This window comes from Tinamus guttatus, unplaced genomic scaffold (assembly GCF_059628265.1).
Source record: "Tinamus guttatus ecotype Peru unplaced genomic scaffold, ASM5962826v1 Tinamus_guttatus_pri_ptg000240l, whole genome shotgun sequence".
NCBI lineage: Eukaryota > Metazoa > Chordata > Aves > Tinamiformes > Tinamidae > Tinamus > Tinamus guttatus.
This window is the reverse complement of record NW_028288774.1, coordinates 5,998,672-6,011,725: the sequence shown is the minus strand read 5'-3', so window position 1 is coordinate 6,011,725 and position 13,054 is coordinate 5,998,672. Positions and strand designations below refer to the sequence as shown.

The following is a 13,054-nucleotide window of genomic DNA, read 5'->3' as shown; positions in this document are numbered from 1 at the left end:
TAACATTTAATTTGATGTGACTGGCAGTTTAGTGCTTGAGGCTGTGAAAGTGAACCAGTACAAACAAGAAGCTCCTCTCTCCACTTCCATCTCCTTTGTTCTTATTTTTATTTTCTCACTTTCTTGCCCGCCGTAAGGAAGGCGGCTTCAGGATGCCCTTGCACAGCAGCAACCTGAACCAATCCATTGGCAACACGTTCAAGCTCCCTCTTGAAAACATCTGACCCCCAGGTTTCATTTGCTTGTTTTTCGTTCCTTTCACAGGCTGCATACAGCAAACTGGCTTCAAGCACACCCTGGGCGCGGACGGGGCCAAACCCGGCGCGCCGCGCAGCCTCGGCGCGGCACGCGCCGCACGGCGCATGCTCGCGCGTGCTCAGAGCGCGCGGGGCGGGGAGCAACGGCCGCGTAACGGTCGCGCGCTGCCCCGGGGCGGGGAGCAACGGCCGCGTAACGGTCGCGCGCTGCCCCGGGGCGGGGAGCAACGGCCGCGTAACGGTCGCGTGCGGGCCGCGCGCTGCCCCGGCGCGGGCCGCCATGGCGTACTCGGCCTTCGGGAAGGTGGCGGCCGTGTCGTGCCTGGTGCTCTGCGTCTCCCTGCTGCTGCCGCGCACCCTCCTGCCGCGGGGCGGCGGGAGGCTGGAGCCGGGAGCCGCGCCGCCCGACGGTAAGAGAGGCCGCCGAGGCGGATCGGTCCCGTCGCCATCCCCTACCCAGTGTGGGGCTGGCCCCCGAGGCTCTTCGGGTACTGAGCAGGAGCCGCGGGCGGTGGCTGAGCCGCGAGCCAGGCGGTGGCTCCGCTGGTCTAAAGCAAAGCACCTGCTTTAAGCAGTGCAGCGGTAAAGTGGCTGGTGGCAGGGAGCTGAAGTAGTAGCGTCACTCTTGAAGTTAATCGAGTGTGTTCTGTAGTCTTGCGGACAAAATGTCTCCAAGTAAGAGATACTTGGAGGTTACTGCCGTTTCTTAGAATTGGGTGCTTATTCTCAGCATGGGCTTCGAACATGGGAATGGCAGTTCCTGTAGTAAAGTATTTTCAGAAGTCTCTTTTAAGAAAGCATTAAACCCAGACAGTGCTATAGATGCTGGTATCTTCCAGATAGAAAGGATGGTTCTCTCCCTATAGTTTTATATATATATATATATGTTTATATATATATACAATAAAAATCCTAATCATAGAATGAATCACAGAATGCTTAAGGTTGGAAGGGACCTCTAGAGATCATCTAGTCCAACCCCCCTGCACACGCAGGGTCACCTACAGCACGTGGCACAGGACTGCGTCCAAGCGGGTTTTGAAGATCTCCAGAGAAGGAGACTCCACAACCTCTCTGGGCAGCCTGTTCCAGGGTTCTGTCACCCTCACTGTTAAAATTTTTTTCCTTAAGTTCCTGTGAAACTTTTGATGCTTTAGTTTCTGGCCGTTTCCTCTGGTTCTGTCAGTGGCCACCAGTGAAAAGAGGCCAGCACCATCCTCCTCACTGCCTCCCTTGAGGTACTTATAGACACTGATCAGGTCCCCTCTCAGCCTTCTCTTCTCCAGGCTGAACAGGCCCAGCTCTCTCAGCCTTTCCTCGTAGGGCAGATGACCACAAAAGACTGTGAATGTACCACATTTCTAGTTTGCTTTATGAACAGGCGTTTGAATTTTCAAAAAAAGTTATTTTTTGAAAAGGAAAAAAGTACTAATGACAACTTTCTAGAGTATTTTTAGTATAGCCATCAAATGTATGGCATGCATTTTGGAAACCAGTGCTAAGCTGGTAGTTACAAAAACTTCTCAGCTTCAAGGCAATAGATTTGCAGTCAGCTTGTCTTTGTAAAAGGAATGAAGTGGCGGTTTTGCAAGAAAAATATGTGATTCAGGTAATTCTTTAGGCCAATCTGGATTTGTGCAATACATCACCTGTATGCAGGTGTCCCTGCTTGAAAATTGCTGTTTAGGGTATTTCTTTGTGTTTTCCTTTTTATCTGCCAGGTGCAATATCTAATTAAAATGTTTAAGACTTTGATCATGTCCTTTTAAAGCATCTGTGGTGGTTTCAAGTTAGGAATTCCAAATGAGCATTCCTTCTAACCCTCTTTGAGTAGGTTTCTAATGCTGTATTTTTCAAGTTTTTGGAACGTAGCAAGAACTGTGTTGTATACTTTGGAACAGGAAGTAAATAAATACAATTGTCTGAGTTCATCTTGATGTTACACTGTTACAAAGTCGGTAGCGGCAGGAAAATAAAAAGAATTTGAATAGAAACATAGAAATGACTCATGGAAAAAGTCTAAAACTGGGATGTAATGATAAGTCGGATCAAAAAATACTGAAATTGTCACCCAACAATGAACTGAATATGAGATTATCGTGTAATAAAAAGGACAAATTATTTGGATTTTCTTTGGGCAAAGGTATTGGGAAATTAGAGGGTATTGATGAAAAGTAACAACAGCAGCACAGGGGCTAGGAAGAGTATTTAGGTTATGCCAAGAAAAATGTTTCCTCCTTGTGGATTGCTCTCAACAGTTATACTAAGCATGATGGTTACACAGGAAAATATAAAAGGAATATCCTGGTAGTCTAAGCACCAAAGTTTTTTGTTTTTGTTTTTGTTTGTTTTTTTTTGTTTGTTTTTGTTTTTTTTTTTAAATCATACAGCCTATGGATCTTTCTGTATTCCCACATACAAATTTAAAACCGTGGGACCAATTTTTCTGGGTTGGCAGAGGGTTAGAAAGTAAATGCTTTATGAAAACACACTGCTGAGTAGGCAATAAAGAGCCTTGATAGACTATAGCAATAGTCTATCTAGTTGCTATATTGGTGTGCAGTAAGGAAGTCTAAATACTATTAGCAACTGTCAAGCTGAGCTCAGGAGCGTTTCCTAAAACCTCCTCATTAGGTAGAACACAGAGCAGGTATTTAATAAAAAGGCACTTGTAATGATCTGAATATTACCAACTGGTGGGTTATTTTGTTCTTTATTATTTGATTGACCTTAGAGGTTTTATTCTTTTAAATTTGCTGTATTCAGTTGAGTGTTAGTATTGCTAAAAGATGACAAACTCAGTAATTCTAATGTGATACAGCTATTAAGTAAGATTTTGCATACTTCCAGAAACCTATAGTCTCTTAACCAACAGAAGTATTAGATGGGACATAATTCTCTGTTTTTTGGTCTTAAAGTTATTCATTGAAGAGATAGGATTAGATAAAACATGTTCCTCTTGGCTTTTAGCTGGTTTGAAAAGCTGTTGTGAAATGTTACTGACAAATTATTATAAACTGTTACTTAAGTTTAAAAGATTGTAAGAACAGGTAGGGTTCTGTAGGTAGAGCTAGCACATTCACAAGTCAGATCTTGCTTCCCTGACTGACCTCAGTGTTGGTGACGTCCTTCATGCAGCCCAGTCTGGCAGAATGCATCCCTGGTGCCTCTGGCCAGCTCCTCCTCCTGCCGGGATCTGCTACTTAGTAATTAATTCAGGGCACACCCACGTTATGGTGGAAACAAGGGTAGATAGCTACTCCAAGCTGGCTGGGAGATAAACAGTTTATCAAGCATATGGCACAGTGGTATAGCGGATTTCATGTAGGAAAAAAAGAGCTGAATTAATAGCATCAAGAAAATTATTGCATGAGCATAAGTCTGTTGAGATCTTGGTACCTTTAAGCTGATTAAAACAGTCCATACTTTACAGCGCCATTTCTTGCTCTTTACAGTCTTTTGTTATTGGCATCTGTGCATCTGCTTATGTTCACTTCTTTTTTAAAAAAACAAAACAAAATTCTGCATCTCTTAAACTGAGAAGGTTTTCTCCCTAAAATTACTGAAAACGATGTGGCCCAGGCTGTATGCAGTCTCTTACATTGCTTTATGCCACAATTTTTAAAGGAAAATAATTTGAGATGCCACCATTTTTTATTACGTAGTGGGTGGAATCAAGTCTGTGCTGCCTATTTCTTACCGCACTGACCAGGAGTCTGTGAGCGTGCAGTGGGCTAACACTGCAGGCGCGTGTCAGTCCTGGAGCTGGGCAGGAGCGCGTGCGTTAGCATGCCCATGCACAATGCTGAGGCTGCAGAGAGAAGGCGGAAGTAGCAGAGCAAATCTAACTGCCATATGCTTTTTGCAGGGAAGCTTGCTCACTTTCCACCAAGGACGCATTACCAAGGAACACCCGACAGCCGAGCTGCCCCTCCTTTTCCAAGGTCCCACCTTGCTGAAGCTGTTGCCAAAGCCAAGGCAGGTGGAGGAGGAAGCAGCAGCGGGACTGGAAGAGGTCTCGTGGGGCAGATTATCCCTATTTATGGATTTGGAATCTTCTTATATATCCTGTACATTTTATTTAAGGTAAGAACAGCATAAATTGAAAAGATGGGTATATCAACTAAGCAGCCTGCAAACTTCAGTGCTAGTAACAGTTTTATATCTGGTTTCATTCCAGACCTGTTAAAAAACTAGTCATCGGACTGGCAGTGAAAAATTGGTACATCTTATGTTTTTTGCTATTGCAAATACTGTAATGAAGAATACAGCAAAGGGTTAATATAAACTGTATTAGCCTTTAACCCTTTACAATTTTTTTAGGATTTTTTTTTTCTTTGCAGACTGTGTGTGGTGATCATCTATGTGGCTAAATGTGTGCAAGTTCTATGTTTAATTTCTAACACATTCCTTTTTAATATGTATTATTGCATGTTATATATGCTATATAGGTCATATACTGTATTATGTAGAGAGTGAATACAATTACTGAAAAGCTTTTAGAACAAAAAGCACCACAGTCTTGGAGAATGGAGGTTCTCCAAGAGAGGTTTGTGAGGTTGTATTACCCACTACTCCAGATGGGGAGCTGGCTGAAAGCTGGTTTAAAATGCCAAATGCCCCCTCAAATGCTTCACACTTGCTTTGAACTTCATACAGCTTTTTGTTACACAGACCTGACTTTTATGCAGTTAATTGCAACCTGGAGATGAGGAACTGTCTTTGTGCAGCTGGGGAAGAGCAACTGTACAAACTGACCAGGTCTCAAAATACTGCTCATTTGGGAGGAGGGGGAAGGGGACCAAGTCTGGGGAAATGGTTGCTTCCGTTGAATGAGAGTTGAATCCAGACTGCGCAATGTCTGAAGAGTTGAGTCTGCTCTGGTGAGTAAAAAGAGTCCCAAGGTCGTAAGGAAGTGAATGGAGAGAGTTGATCAAACACAGAGAAGAGGGAAAGAAAAAAGAGAGTGTGAAGCTTCTGGATAGGGACACCCAGTATTTTTGCTGCAGATTTAGCTTTTATGCAAAAAAAAAAAAAAAAAAAAAAAGGTATGGAAATTTGTAAGGAAAAAATGGCAGAAAATATTGCAGGAGGAAAACGTGAGTCATGTATATTACTTCAGGATAACTGCTCTATCCACCATTTTTTCCCTTTACATTGAGGCATCACAAGGTCAGACCCTTTGGTGCTACCAAATTTTAAATGTGCATTTAAAATGAAAATGTTATATGCTTTCATTATCTTTAAATATACCATTCATTCCAAGTTTCCTTTAGGAGCTTCTAGTTGGCAAGATTTTCTAGGCATCCTTATGTCTTTGCTTCTTCATCTGTGCTTCCTTCATGTGTTTTTGCTTCTAGGGATGCTTTTCTATGGTCATTTTATAGCATAATTTTAGCTTTCTATCTTTGTTTTGTTGCCTTTGTGGCTTATACACTGCTACTATTCTAACTCACGTGTGTAGCAGAGTGTTTTTTTTTTTTTTTTTTTTCTCCCCACTTGTCAGCTGTCTTCTAAAGGAAAAACTGCAGTTGGGGAGAGGAAATGTCCTCCTACTGTACCTGGAAACATGAAGAGAAAAATCAGTAAGTATTATTTCTAAGTTGTATCTGCGTAGTTGTTTACTCAGTAAAGTCACAGTCTGGCCAGTGTTTTCAGCTTCTGGATATACTATAAACACACATATGAAAGTGATTTTCTGCACCATTAAAACACCATCACTTTTCGCTAATGAGAATCTGTGATAGTAGCCTGACCTGAAGCCATCTTGGAGCCTTGCACTGATTTGCTGAAAAGCCAGAGTAAGTAGTAATTAAAAGTGGAAGATGTCAGTCTATAATTATGTTATAATCTGTATTCTAATAGTAGTATATAGAATTGTTACTAAAAGCTGGTTTCATTTTTTGAATTTGTGAACTTGTTGCCATCTTCAGTCTTTTCACTGCTTTTTTTCCTTTTTATGTCGTTCAGAGTTTTAATGACTACAGTGTAAAGACAGGAGCCAGCATTCTGAAATGCTTGAGAAATTAATAAGTTTACTCTTAAAAATTGGAGAGTAGTTACCATAACACTATTTAAATATGTTGTGTTTAGTGGCTAAATTCTAATAATTATTAGAAGTACATAGGCTTTATAGAACGTGCTTGCAGTCATGTAATGCTGTTAATGTAGCTGTAAGAATTTTGTTGTTAATGCTTATATTGGAATACGTGGTAGGTGTTACAGTCAGTGTTCTAGATTTATTTTTAGTGCAATTATACTGTATTGGGCCTGGCAAATCGGTGAAAATTATTAACAATGTTAGTTGTAACTTATTCCACCTTTTCCTTATTTTACCTTGAACTTCCAGGATATTTGCAGTGCACTGAGCTTGTCAGGTGGTAGCTCCAAAGCTATTTGAAGGGTGATGCTTTCCTTGCCATTACCTAGAATACCTGGAAAGAAGAGTGCAGCATATGCTGCCTGCAACAATAAGACAGGAGACATTTTCAAAGCTCCTGTTGATGGATTTTGTTTGTTTTACAGCTGACTATGAGCTTGCCCAACTCCAAGAAAAACTGAGAGAGACTGAAGAAGCTATGGAAAAACTGATCAACAGAGTAGGGCCTAATTGTGACAGGTATGTTACAAATCATAGCATTTTAAAGGAGGATTCTCTGATTAGAAGTGAATTTTTTACAGGAAAAAATAGAGTACTTTGTGCAAGAATAGTAAACAAAAAAAACCCCCACTCAAATAGTAATTGTATTTCTACTTCAAAGTGTAGGAACTTGGTTTTACCTGTCACATTTTTTCTTTTTCTTTTCCAAATAAATCATTCTTTACATTTTCATTTTCCTTAAGCAGAAGAGTAGCTATCCTTGCCCCCCTATTTTATATACTGTGTTATTTAGAAGATAACGACCGAAATATCTAAGCTGAAATAAAACATCTGTATTTAAAGTATATAAAACATCCTGTGTGGTCAGAGTAATTTTATGAATGAATCCTAAGAGAACCACTTATTTTGTGTTTTTTTCTACGATATAGATTTTTAAAGAATAGAAAAGCTGTTATATTATTGTATAATAATCTGGTTCTGTAACTTAATTCCAACCTTGAAACCAATAAATCCATGTATTTCCTACTAAATAGGAAAGAAAAGAAATTTGTAAAATCAGAATTTTAAAAATGGTTTTAATAACGCTTGCTATAAATCTGAGTACTTTATAAAGAAACATTGATAAGTTTGTATTTTTAATAAGAAGTGTATCAAGACCTCAATAGGTCATAACTGCAGTGTTTCAAAACATAAATGCTGCAAATATCAAGGTGAAATTTGAAAGCAACAAAGATAGCTGTGCAAACTGCAAAGCATGTTACATTTTTCTGGATCAGTCAATTTCTATTTTTAACTGTTCTATAGGAACAACTTTGTGCTAAGCCTGAATTTGGATGCTACATTCATTTGTGCTTTAAATGCTGTTCTCCTAGAACATGTAGTTCTGGCGCCCCTGCACTAGTGGTCACTAGTGTGGTTGTATTAGCCGAGGTGCCAACCTGCCTGACCTGCAGGAACGTATCCCTAGGGTTGCTCTGCTGCTGCGAGTGCAACTAGGGTGCTACTTTGACTGTTCTTACTTACCTGTGTTTGGAGAGCTAGCACTACGCTCTATGCTTAACTTTAAGCTGGTAGAAATGGGCTTCCCAGATAGTGTGTTTGCTGTGAGAATACGTTATTTTATACCGTGAAAATGGGTTCAGGTCTGATCCAATATTTGCTTCATTCAGAGCAAGTGGCACAGGATTTTTATTTAGTAGAACTTTGTTGTTCGACCAGACTATTTACATAGGTGGCACTAGAGAGCTCAGGGGAAATCAAGAACTGAAATTAATACCAAATATTGTATGCAGTTTCTCTTTTTAAAAGAGGGAGGGGAAAAATCGCAACGTCAAGATGGAGCAAATACTTGGTTTCCAAATGCAATCGGTCTTTGAAGCTTTGAGTCTGAACTGAGAAGTTAATTAAGCTCAGTGATACTCGATGAATGCCTTAAAATAAAATATATAATTGAAAAGTATAATTAGAGCACAGAATTCAGTGCTAGATTTAAATTAAAAGGGAAGAAGAGCATGAAAATTACTTGTGCTCCATTTATTAATGTGCAGTTAAACAAAAATCTTTATAATGAAAATGTCAAAGAAAGAAACAATTGGTATCATTTTTGCATTAATTCCTAAAGGCCCCAAGTGAAATCACAGACCATTATGCTAAATATGGCAAAAAAGACTTTCTGCCAGGCAAGTATTAATAACAAAAACAGAGGTGTATTTTTTTTTTGTTGTTGTCACAAAAAGCAATTTATGATTGTAACATACAGTGTTTGTAGTAGTGCTGAGGTCTGAGCTTCTGTCTTGGAGCTTTTTCCTTATGCTGTAGAATATCTTCTCTCAACTGAAAGGGTCCAGGGTTTATGTTGGGTTTCCGTTTTTGTTGAATTCTTTGAATCCAAAGATCCTCTTAATTCTGTATATTTTGTCAACAACAACAAAAAGTTTCCATTAAATTCCAGTGAGTTTAGAATGACCATTGATTCTCAGATAATGCCATACCATAGCAAGAAATCTATTTTGAAGGAATTATTCGTGCTGTAGTCTGTAATTTTATCCTACTTTCTTCTGTAGCAAGTGTCTGTAGTGTTTTCTGGCTATGGCTTGCCCTATTCACTTTTTCCTTCACTATCATAATTTCAGTGAAGTGATGCTAGTTGAAAGCCTCTCAATACTATTATCTGCTTAGTGACAGGGGACAGTATCACCCAGCCCTGCGTTGTGCAGGAGACACGCAGGCAGAAACTGGTATCTGCTGAACCAAGCCTGCTTGGACCAGGTGTGGAGACCTTTCAAACCAACGTGCCAGTTGCAATTGCTAAAGCCTGGAATACAGAAGTAGCCCTTGCAAAAATGGAAAACTTTCAAAAAGCACAAATGCAAAGGTTTTTATTTAGGACTAGCATATATTAGCAAGCACTAGATGCAGGGTAAATAAAGAGCTAAGAAGGAAGAAACCTTCAGCAGGTACTCAGTAACCTAAAAATACCTAAACTAAGAGAAGGACAAAGATAATTGTTCCGTAACATGCACACTTATGTGGATAGAACACAGTACTTAAAACCAAACAATGTATCAACTCAAAGCTTTGAGAAAAATTTGCATTGTTCACACTTTTTTCAACAAATTATGAATTTAAATTAAGAACATTACATCCTGTCAGCATGGGGACCTTACTATCTCCAGTTTCTGAAAACAGACCTTCCTCATGCAGGATTTGTCAGCAGAGATGAGAATCCTTGCTAGGATTTTGATGATTCAGAAGTAGAGACTGGATTGATGGGTGTGCAGGGTGCTCTGCGCTAAAAGCATGCAGCATACTGCTTTTCTAAGCTTTTAGTAGAAGGCTTGGGGCAGTGATAAAACCTGTGTAAAAGCTTTCCCTACCCATATCACCTGTATAATTTTCATCACTCACCTTAAGTTTTGGTCTGTTTTGAAACTGCCTTAAACCAAAGAATATTTACAGCTATTTCTCTGTTTCTCTTGAAGAATACTCTCTTGCAAAAAAATCTCAATTTCCAGGAATTATGTAAGAGGTAAAAATAATGCAGTTTGATTGCCTGTTCTCAAAGTCCTGCTTAGCAGGCTGACATTTTGAAAAAACTTAGCTTTTTTACCATAAACTAAGCAAATGTAATATGGAAGTTATCAAGCCAGAGATATATAGTATTCTATAGTGCAATTTTTGGCCTATACTGAATTATAGTGGTGATTTTTTTTTTTTTTTTTTTTAAGACCAGGAAGCAAAAAATGCCAGTTGACAAGTCGAGACACCATGCTAGATTTTCACTGCAATCATGATAGCCTTTTAGGAAGTGTTAGAATTTCAATGTACGAATCAGAAAAAAATACTGAATCTGTTAGTGAGTACTCTGGGATCCTACAAAGCAATGTGTGCATCATCAACACTATGAAAATAATAGTTCTTTTGGAGCTGAAACATCCAGCAAAAATGACAACCTCTTCTTACATCATAAATGCTTTGCATCCCTTGTCCCTTTACTCTGTTCATAAGTGCATTATACTCAGCAAGTCTCCTGTATGAAGCCAACCAGACTGGTCTTGAATGCCACCAGTCCTACAGTATGTCTTACTGGAGGCCTTAAATGAAGAAGTAATATGGTGTGGTTTTCAATTTCTCTCTCTGGATTCAGAATTTTCTTTTGAAGCAAGAGCTCTGGGGTCAGAACAGAATTCTGAAATATAGAAGCCTCGTGTTCCTTAGGAAAGTGGTGCTTTCTGGTGAGAGTATCTAGCAAATTAGGAATTATCCTCTGTGAAATGTCACAGTTGGGCAGCTTGCATTATTGATTCTATTAGCCAAACTAGCATATCACCACACTGTGCTAAACAGACAGGACTTCGATGCCTGTCTGTCTTTATGTAGGTGATATATATTCAAATTACATACATTTTTGTCTATGAAAGGATTAGTTCAGCAGTTCTATTTCAGCTATTGTCAAAGGCAGCTAGCTGATGAAACCATTTCCTCTTGCATCCTTATTAATTTGCATCTCAAATTCTCCATCTACACAATTCCAAGCTTTTTATAACATGCCATCTCAAACCTTCACTTGCTCCGTGGAATAAACTACTACAGTAACTTAATGGTTCTCAGGGCAATCTCCAGAAGGATTTGGGACCGTATCAGAGCATGTGAAAATGCTGAGTAGGGATCATACTGCATCTAGGGTTTCTTCAGAATGTGCTAGCGAGAGCGAGCTCAAACTCCAAGTCACCTCTTACAGACTTTTGGTAAGAGTGCGCTGAATTCTGATGTGTAGTGTTTTCTAGCAGAACTCAAAATGTAACAACAGACCAAGAGAAAAGGTTGCTTCAGCAACTCCGAGACATTACTAGGGTTATGAAAGAAGGAAAATTCATAGATGGCATCTCTCCTGAGAAGGAAGCTGAAGAAGCTCCCTACATGGAGGACTGGGAAGGTAAGCAAGACCTTTCTTGCTGTTACCCTGAAGATAAAGTTGGGTAAGGACTACTTTAGCCCCCACACCCTGTCAGAATCGGTTGGTACTTCACCCTTCCTTGGTTGTTTTCACAACTATAAAAGCAAATAGATTTTGAGGCATCCACCATTTCTTACTGTGTAAATATCACGCTACCTGCTGCCAGCAGTAGTACTCCATCTGCGGCTAAGCCTTGGTTGTTGTATGGTTATGTCTTTCCATTTCTTCGCTGGGTCAGATTTCATATAAAGTCATAAAAACTTTGGAAATGAGAATCTGTATGTTTTTTGCAGCTTATTTTTTTACTTTTATTCATGGTTCTTTGCTTCAATATTGCAAAAGTGAACTCTAAGACATCTTTCAAAAAATTCTATTGTAACATCCTTTCTATTTCTCATTGCTTACTTATTATATAACAAATTTCAAGTCATTGCAATTGAGCTGTAGCTTTTAGAATTCTAAAGGCATCTTTGCAGACTTAATTTCTTGCTACTTAAGAACCTTTCAAATATGTTTCAAAACATAAAGCATAAACATTCCCTCTCGATCTATTTTCTTCATGATGCATTCTCTGAAATGAAATCCATAGCCATTACTCAGATATGGTTTTCCAACTTTATAAATGATGCTGTTTATAGGTAAAAATCTTCCAATTTTAATCAGTCATTCTTTAGAGGGGAACCAAAAAATGCATCTTTTTGAAGACCTAAGCATTGGCTTTCAAACAGTTTTCACCAGTTAACTCCTCCAGCTTTCCACAAAGCCCAGGCATTAACTCCTGAAAGTCTGGGTTCGTTCTCTGAAAGTGGAATTTTACAGTTATCTTCCAATGTTTGGCACATTCTTGGCATAGCATTAAAGAAGTTATACTCTCTCTGTGAAAAAAAAGTTGGTTTTAATAGCTTACATTACTTACGTTACTATGACTTTTAAATTTTGTTGATGTTTCAAGCTGCATATCGCTTTATTCCTAAGGTTATCCAGAAGAGACCTATCCTGTCTATGATAATTCTGATTGGCTCAAGCGTAAACAGGACACGATCCTTGTAGATTATCCAGACCCAAATGAACCCTCTGCAGAAGAGCTGGCAGAAAGAATGGAGGCCTTTGATGCTGACGCTTACCTGTGCAAGGAGAGCCTGCTCTCCAATCTCACCATGGGGAGCAGCAGCTGTGATGCAGGTCAGAAGATGAATGATGAAACTGGCATCGCTGACCAGGGCGGGGACCTTGGTAGCAGCCTGGACTTTGAGGAGAGCTGTTGCTGCTGCGAGGAGGACAGTGATCCTGCTGTCTTGGCAGAGAATGCTGGGTTCCACTCGGAGAGCTGCAGTGAAGCAGAGGAGCCAGCCAGAGAGGACCTGTCTGGGGAGTCTGACGATGAAAACACAGCACTGAGGGAGCAAAAAGCCAATGATTCAAATGAAACAGGCACCCTGAGGAAGCGCAGCACAAAAGCACTTGAGTAAGAGATGTGTGGACATGATCCCCAATGGTGACTGAGAGGTCATAAGTTGTCTTTCATGTGGGTTTTTGTTCAGATGTTCCTGTTTGCTTTTATCTTGTGCTAATTCCATCCCCACAGTAGTGATCACATCATCTCCTCCCTGAAGCTGAAGCTGGTGCCCTCCACAATGCAGTCTTGTCATAGTTCATGCTGCCTTGCCAGGAACACTTGGCCTTGCTTTTCAGAGGCTGGTATGGGAGAGGAGATTACGCTGTTCAGAAACTACAAAGGAA

The 13,054-nt window shown here is 39.9% G+C and overlaps 1 protein-coding gene across 2 annotated transcripts; it reads left to right on the top strand.

The window, feature by feature from the left end:
- Nucleotides 1–500: 500 nt before the first annotated feature.
- Nucleotides 501–12,788, top strand: RIC3 (RIC3 acetylcholine receptor chaperone). 2 transcript variants are annotated; one of them, XM_088525761.1, is made up of 6 exons: nt 501–667; nt 4,126–4,343; nt 5,764–5,842; nt 6,783–6,876; nt 11,148–11,293; nt 12,290–12,788. In XM_088525761.1, exons 1-6 carry the CDS (start codon nt 538–540, stop codon nt 12,781–12,783), a joined length of 1,161 nt encoding a protein of 386 aa, XP_088381887.1. In that variant the 5' UTR covers nt 501–537; the 3' UTR covers nt 12,784–12,788. The 2 variants fall into 2 exon arrangements, with proteins under 2 accessions (XP_088381887.1, XP_088381886.1); XM_088525760.1 differs by having other exon boundaries at nt 11,145–11,293.
- The last annotated feature ends 266 nt before the right edge of the window (nt 12,789–13,054 follow it).

Coding starts and splice junctions, on each gene's coding strand:
- RIC3 (XM_088525760.1), top strand. CDS start 538: ATGGCGTACTCGGCCTTCGGGAAGGTGGCGGCCGTGTCGTGCCTGGTG. Junction 6,877..11,144: donor GTAGGGCCTAATTGTGACAG/GTATGTTACAAA, acceptor AGTGTTTTCTAG/CAGAACTCAAAATGTAACAA. Junction 11,294..12,289: donor CTACATGGAGGACTGGGAAG/GTAAGCAAGACC, acceptor TTTATTCCTAAG/GTTATCCAGAAGAGACCTAT.